Below are 7,838 nucleotides of genomic sequence, written 5' to 3'. Positions count from 1 at the left end.
CCCTCTCCTGAGGGCTCTGGGAGGGATTCTGGAGGAAGTAGAAGGCATCCCTGTCTCAAGCACACTGAGCACGTGGCCCGGGTGTGCGCCCTCCACTGTGCTGTGGGGCTTCTGTGCCCTCCCTCGCTTCCTTTTTCTTTTACCAAAGTATATTCATCAAACTGCTGAGTTGGAAAGATCTGTAATGAGTTTCTGAGCTGTACGACTGTTGTCTCCCCCCGCCCCCCCGCCCGCTCCCTCTTTCTAAATCTTCATCTGACATTAAATAAAGCAAATCCCAAACAGATTAACTGTCGCCCGGTTCTGCTCTGTCTCCTCAGTCTGTTCCAGGTCTGGCGGGGGGCCGGGTGGCGCCGGGCGATGCCTGGGGGGCCCGCGGAGGTCCATGTGGCGCTCTAGGTGGGATGGCGGTGTCCTGAAGGCTGACGCGCTGGCCCTCCTGCCCGGCGGCCTGGGCATGGCCTTCTCGCAGTCGCACGTGATGGCCGGCCGGCGCCACCAGCACAGCAGACTCATCATCGAGGTGGACGAGTACAGCTCCAACCCCACGCAGGCCTTCACCTTCTACAACATCAACCAGGGACGCTTCCAGCCGCCCCACGTGCAGATGTAAGTGGGGGCCGGACGTTCGCGGTGGCAGGTTGGGATCCAGGGGGGCCTCCTGGCGGGCAGGGAGCATCCTGGGATCCGGGAATCACAGGGGCTTGATGGCAGGGACACTTGAGAAGTTGCAGTCCGATGGCTCAGGGGCCCAGCCTGGCCCGGGGTTCTGTTATATTTGGCTAGGAGAATGTCTGACAGATATTTATAAAAATGGGACGATTTCACATGGAAATCCAGACTTCTTGGCTTTAAGAAACAGGAGGTTCGGCTGCTCAGGCCCGAGCGTCGTCGGCTCAGTGTCTGGGCCGTGTTCCAGCTGTCCGCCCTGATGGTTGGGTTTGTGACCTTGCCATACAGATGGGTAGACTGAGGCAAGAGGGGGCATAGGGCTTGTCATGGGTCCCTGGGGGGTCTGGGCCTCAGTCTTGGACTCCTCAACCTGCTGGTGCTTGGGGGTTCTCACAGGTACCCGGGCGTGAGGCCCTGGGGAGCACAGCCTCAAAAGCTGTCATGATCAGCACCGAGACCCCGTGCCAGACGCCTGTGCTCAGACGCATCTTCCCTCTTCCCGCATTGTCTCTGAGCCCCGAGGGGTGTGGGTGGCATGATGCCGGCGAGTGCACGAACCCCAACTTCCACCTACGTGACCTCCTCCTCTTTGATTCCAGGGCCTGGCAGGCCCAGAGAGGGGAGGGGACCCACCAGCCTGCTGGCAGCTCCCCCCGAGGGGCTCTGCCATGTTCGGCCTCCTTTTGTTGTGGTGTCTGAGATGGGCTCTCTTCTAGTGGAACGTTCTGTCATTTATCAGCTTGGTCTTGAATATTCTGGAATGTTTCAGAATGTTCTCTCAGTCCTTTCAAGTCGCTTTCTCTATGCTGGACCTGGAGCATGGAGTGATTGGAGGGACGGATGGCCCTTCAGTGACAGCACAGGACAAGGCCATCAGCACTGTGTGTGGGTGACCTCCAGGTCAGCTCAGATGTCCCGTGATCCCCCCCGCCATTGCTCCTCTGTGCCTTCAGGGCCCTGGGTGTCATCTGTGGATCTCTGAGGGGACTGGAGAAGCAGGCAGGTGGGCCCCAGAGAGGAGGAGTGTGGGGTTTCCAGCAGGAGTGTGGGGTTTCCGGCCTGGGCGGGGAAGTAGGTGCTGCCCCATTGTTTGTCTTTTCCCTGAGTGGCCTCCCTGGGGACCTGCCCTCCTGCCAGGGCTGCTGGGAGAAGTCGTTCCCAGGAGAGTTTGGGAAGGTGGCCAGTCTCCAGCCTGGCTGGGCTCCAGCTGGGGCACCCTTTCTCCAAGACCTGCTGTGGTATGTGCTGTCCTGTGGGGGCTGCGGAGCTGGTGTCCCCAGAAGCTGCCGACTTCTAGCTGGGAAATCGGCTCCCCATTTCCTTTTAGGATCTAGCCTTGGCTTTGGGCGAGGTGGGAGGCTAAGCTTCCGGCGTGCTGTTCTTTGAGCGTTGGGGGGCTTGCAGGCCTGGTGAGGGGCTCCGGCAAGGAGGGAGTTTCTTTCCTTCTTTCTGGCCTTTCTCTTGAGTGGGTGGCTCAGCCTCTGTCTGGCTGGATTGGAGGCGAATGTGACAGAGTCCCAGACGTGAGGCTGAACCCCTGCTGGACATAGTGAACATCTCAGACGGAGAGATGGGGCGCTTGGGTTTACCTGTCTGCACACCCACCTTAAGAGGGACGGAGGGCACCACGGGTGTGTTTTGCAATCCGTTCGACTCGGGCCTCATGGATGCAGACCCAGCTCCACTCCATTGGCTTTCAAGGCTGTGGTTATTGGGACCAGAGGAGCAGGCCTTTCTTCCGACGTGCCTGTGGGGAGTTTTGAACCATCAGCCTTTTCAGTGAGTAGTTGCAAGCTGAACCATCCTCACTACCAGGGACAGTGAGCACAGAGAGCCGTTTGCAGCGCTGTGCTGGGGCCAGGCTGATGCCAGGGGTGGGACTGGCCAGCCAGAGAAACGACTGGGTCAGAGCCAAGGAACCCCTGAGAGGCTGAGACCAGAGGAAGCTGGTGGGGTGTGGAAGTTGGGAGGGGACATGAGGAGGAAGAGGCCCAGTGGGTGGGGTCCTGAGGTGGTCACAGAAGGGGCAGCCCACAGAGACCCTGCAGGATTGAGTGCAGCGGCCTGTGAGGTTTCTGAGGATGTAAATCCTATAGAGGCACCTGGCGTCTTTCTCCTTTGAAGCTGCTCATGGGTTTGAACAGCCAACTTTTCAGTTAGCATCCCAAGGCTTACCCCAGGATGCCACCAGGATTCTTTGTAGTGGTGATAAGAGTAATTCAGATAAAAGCCAAACTGTTTGCTGCCGAGGTGACGTGGTGGCCCCCTGGTGTCCGAGGAGAGCTGTGCTCCGTGAGGCGCTCGGTGACGGATGTTTTCAGAAGTACCTCGCTAGCCCTTTTGTCCAAGGTGCCTCTGGACGGACTTGTGCCTTTGACCTTTAGCTTACCAACTGAGTGTGCTAGCCATTGCGTGAGCTGGGGATGCAGGGCCATGCTGAGGACGAGACACGCAGAGCCACACATGGGGCCAAGCATGTGGCCAGGCTGGAGCTGGGCAGTGGGGCAGCCCTGTGGTCATCAGAGCCATGCTGGGAATGAGACACACAAAGCCACACACGGGGCCAAGCATGTTACAGACGGTCAGCTTGGCCAGGCCGGAGCTGGGCAGTTGGGCAGCCCTGCGGACATAGGCATACTCCGCCCACTAGCGTCTGGCCAGTGACAGTGCAGCACAGGACCCCATGGGGGGAGTCTGGGGGCGTCCCTGTGCCCTCACAGCCTGTGTGAGCAGTGGGGGCCACACCAGCACGCACCACCCTGGGTGGGCTGCCATCTCCCGAGGGTCTTCTATGGGCAGCTGGGCTCCGAGGCAGCAGGGGTCTGGGCAGGACCCAGGAGCTTTGCCCATGCTGAGTTCTGGTTCTGAACTCCTGCCCCAGTGCTCCCTTGATGTCTGCCAGGCCACCGGGCTCCAGAGCAGAACTCGGCACAGAGCTGGGGGAAGCCCTCTGGGACTTGGGGGCTGCTCCCCTTCTTCAGCCTCCACGCCCTGAGCGGGCCTCGTGCCGGTGTCCACGGGCAGTGGGCTGTGGAGGGAGGCGGGAAGGTGAGGCTCCTCCCTGACCAGTGATGAGTGGTTGCCCGGGACTGCGTCTCTGGGGGGAGAGAGTGAGGCAGCTCTGATTTAATAAATCCACAAATTATATTTAATGACAACAGAGGCAGTGCAGACGTGGCCTCTGATTCTGCTGAGTGATTTACGCAGCTGCCCCCAGAGACCCTGACGGCACGAGGCTGCCTCCGCCCACCCGAGCCGTGCATCTCTGGAACAGGACCCTTGAGACCCAGACCCTGCACCCTGGGGCCTCGAGTGGATGGACAGGTGGACATGGCCGGGAGTGGGCAGGAAGACAAGAGTGTGCGAGGTCCAGGTTCTCTGGGGAGTCTGTGGTCCAGCCCTTTCTGGGGGCCTGGCCCGGCCTAGCCACTCCCAGCCCAGCCTTTACAGGCCTTGGTATTGGGGGAGACTGGGTTCTTCCCATTAAGGACCCTCTGGTCCCTGATAACACTCGGGTTAGACATTGGGCTGCTGACCCAAAGGTCAGGAGTTCAGGCCCACCTGCTGCCCTGTGGTGGAAGCATCTCATGCTCGGCTGACAGAGTTAGCCGGGCAGTTGCTCAGCTCTGGGGTAGAAGGACACGGCAGTGCCCACAGCACGGTCGGTTCTGGCCTCTGGGGTCTGCAGGTCAGAATTGCCCTGACAGTAAAATTTGGTTTTTCTGTGTTTGAGAATCTTGGCCACACTGGATTCTTGAAGGTGTAATGGGGAGAAGGGGGCCTGGACTGGGCTCTTTGTATCCAGGGGCCCCAGCTCCCAGCAGTGCGATATAAACACTGGGCCTTCCTCCAGACCAGGGGAGCGAGGCCCCACCAGTCCAGCTGGGGCCCAGTGGATGGACAGCGGAGCCAGGGTTCAGCTCGGGTTCCTGTGGCTCAGCTCGTCCTTGCCTGAATGGACTCTGGGTGATGAGTGGTCAGCCTGAGGAGGTGGCGGGGTGGGGCTGCCAGGCAGGACGGCAGGCTCTTGCGTCCCTCTGTTGCTGGGCTCCAGACTCAGTAGCCAGCCTCCTTTCCAGCATCTTCCGTCTTCCTCCTGCCCCGGGCACATGCTCTGTCTAAAGCACGCTTCCCCGGTCTGCCTGGTTAAGGTGGACACACCTCAGAGCCCCCTTCCAGGGAACGGTGATCAGGTCACACTGCCCCAGCCTTAAGGGCTCAGAGCCCCCTCCCTGTGTCTGCATCCCCGTCTCTGTTTATATGTTCTCTGTGTGACTGTTTCCTGGATGCCAATTCCTGCCCCAGCCTGGGGTTGTACCCCAGTGCCTGCATCCAGGTGGGAAGGGAAGGCGGGAAGGGCTCAGATGGCCAGGGGGTCTGGCTGGTGTGCTGGACTCAGGAAGATGCCACTCCCCTGCCACAGCCTGGAGCTGTACCCAGTGGCTGCACCCCTGTGGGAAGGGAATGCAGGACAAGGCACAGATGGTCAGGGGACCTGGCCAGTGTGTTGGACTCAGGAGGGCCTCCAGGGGGCAGTGGCGTTACCCTGTATGTTTGGCCTGAGTTGGTGGTTTGTCTATAGGCTGAATCAGTGCCGCTTTCGCGAGCTAGCTAGTCCCTGGCCGGCCCTGGGCCTCAGTTTCCCCATTTGTGAACGAGAGGCCACTGTGTTTGGTGTCTAGTCATACAGCCTGACCCACCTGAATCTTGGTGAAGGGACCGACAGACCTCCCAAGCCCCCACCTCCCCAGGAATGGGAATAATAGGGTGAAGGCCTCCACTTCTGCTGTCTGGGTGGGGTTTGACCAGGAGCCTCATTTCTAGGGGTCCGAGGGTGACTGAGGGAGGGTAGAGAATGGGGCCCGGGCTTGGGCAGTGGTCTGCAGCATGCTCACGGTCAAAACCACAAAGGAAATTCTCACACCAGCAGAGAATGGGGGTCGTCCTCTTGTGCTGGGTGGATTGGAGGCTGGGGGCAGGGTCCCAGGTACAAGGGGGAGGCGGTGAGAACCAGGCTCAGGTCTGGGCGTGGGGACCTCGCTCCAGTACAAATTCTGCCCCCGTGACCCCTGTGGGACATTGCTGCCAGGCTCCAGGGGGACCCTGGGGAGCAAGGTGACAGCTTTCAGGTATGACAGGCTTCAGGTGTCAGCACGGTGAGGCCTGGCTCGGGGCCACCCCGTGAGCAGGGCCTCTGCCCATTCAGGGAACACAGGACCGTTGTTGCTCTGTCCCCACGGAACCCCCTCAGGACAAACCCATTTGGCTTTTTTATCCGGTTGTGTGAGGTGTTGGAGCTGGACACTCCGCTGCGTGAGAGCGAGGATACGGCCTCAGTTCTCCTCTTTGCATGACCAGCTTGGACTTTGGGTGGCCTCACTCACCCCTTGGATGGGTGTAACACAGCTGAGTGTCATGGTTTTATCATCGTGCATGTCAGAAACCCAGTTTAAATTATGTTGTGGCGTTGACCTGCTTGGGAGTCCAGATTTAGATCTGGCTTCAGGTGCAGCTGGATCCAGGAGTGTCAGATGACGCTGTCATGCCATCTGATAGGATTTCTCTGCAATGCACATATTTTTGTTTCTCCCCCCCACCCCTTCTTACTTCCAAACATAGGCAGGGCTTCTGTGAGCTCCACATGGGTGCCTTTCAAAATCATCCTGTCTGTAGGAGTGTCCCCAGTACCTAGCAGGTGCCAGGCATTTACATGACACTCAGCACGTGTTCATTGATTGAGGAAACGAGGTAGGGCCTGGTGGGAGCTCTGGAATAATAATAATAATGGAAAAAACCTACCCAAACCAAAACACCTGCTCTCATTTCAACTCCACTAAGTCCCACAGCAGAGGCTGTGGGCGTCAGGCTTCTGCGCCTCAGTTGTCCTCATCTGTTAAATGGGGCCATCCCGAGTCCCTGTGGACTGTGAGGACGGAGGGGAGAGTGTCTCGATGTGCTTGGTGCCTCATGGACGCTCGATCGTGGGCATCATCCAGGGCGCTGCAGTTGCTTTTGTCTCAGGCGTGGGCATTTGTTGGAGTCCTGGTCGCGTGGGGACGGCACAGGAAGGAGGAGGTGCCCTTCTTTGCTCTGGGAGTCTTTTGGTTTGTTGTTCATGGTGCTCAAAGCAGCAGGGTGTGAGGGAATGAGAGCGGTTGATTAAAGGGGTCAGCCGAGCTCTTGTGGGCAGTGGGGGCTGTGACTGCTCCCGTTCTGGGCTCTTCTAACAGGGGCTTCTCTGCAGGAAGGGGTGTTGAGGCCCAGGTGGGTCTGGGGGCAACAACCCACTTCGCTTCTTTGCTATCTTTATCTCTGGCTTGGTCTCTATCACCTCGTGATACACGGAGACCCCCAGCTTCTTGTCTACTGGGGGCTTTCCTGTTGGGCCAAATGTGTGTGTGGAGACAGACACCCCAGATTCCTCCCCGAACCCAGCTGCCACATTGACTGAGTCACGGAGACCCTCCACCCAAGGCCCTGAATCTTTGTGGCGCAGCCTGCGTCACCTTCCGCCTCTGGAGCTAGCAGGTGGGTTCATACCACTGACCTTTGAATTCGCAGCCCACCACTTAACCTGCAACGCCTCCAGAGGGCAGAGGGTGGTGGCCCTACTATGCCAGATATCACTGTCCAGATGGTCTCAGGCTCCCACTCCTTTGGGAAATGTCAGGACTCCAGGCGGGCTGAAGGCCTTTTCCAGGCCCCGCTTGTTCTGTGCCCTAGAGCTGGCCACCGTGTTGTCGCTGTCCATCTGAGTCTGTGTCTGCCATCACTCTGTGGCTCCCAGTGCGCAGGGGTCCGGCCTGGCTGGTCAATGTGTCTCCAGTACCGAGCCTGCCAGATGAGCCAGGGATTGCAGGGATGAATGACCATCTCCCGAGGCCTTCCGGGCTGGCCTTCCGGCTGCACTCTGTGTCCTGCCCAGTGCCCACCTGCCGGGATTCTAACCCACCTCCAGCCCCGGGAAGGGCCCACGTGCGTCTCCCTGTCTGCGTCTCTGCAGACCAGACGTGCTCCAGTGCCCCGCACATTAGCATGCCGAACCCACGCCTCTCGTGAGGTGTTAATTAAATTTCTTCGAAGTATATTGTCTGAAAAAAAAAGGATAATTAGAAAGATGTCTTTAAAAGTATTTATGTAACTGATATGGCACTGCGTTTGGTTTG

The 7,838-nt window shown here is 58.8% G+C and overlaps 1 protein-coding gene across 1 annotated transcript in view; it reads left to right on the top strand.

The window, feature by feature from the left end:
- Nucleotides 1-323: 323 nt before the first annotated feature.
- The window catches only part of MPPED1 (metallophosphoesterase domain containing 1), an 84,262-nt gene continuing 76,747 nt past the window's right edge, over nt 324-7,838 (top strand). Inside the window, exon 1 of the mRNA XM_006890044.1 lies at nt 324-609. Coding sequence (XP_006890106.1) covers nt 386-609 — 224 coding nt within the window. The 5' untranslated portion in view covers nt 324-385. The remainder of the gene's footprint in view (nt 610-7,838) is intronic.

Source organism: Elephantulus edwardii, unplaced genomic scaffold, assembly GCF_000299155.1.
Source record: "Elephantulus edwardii isolate Elephantulus edwardi_28Jun2011 unplaced genomic scaffold, EleEdw1.0 scaffold00086, whole genome shotgun sequence".
In the NCBI taxonomy this organism is placed as follows: domain Eukaryota; kingdom Metazoa; phylum Chordata; class Mammalia; order Macroscelidea; family Macroscelididae; genus Elephantulus; species Elephantulus edwardii.
This window is presented reverse-complemented; position numbering and strand designations above follow the sequence as displayed.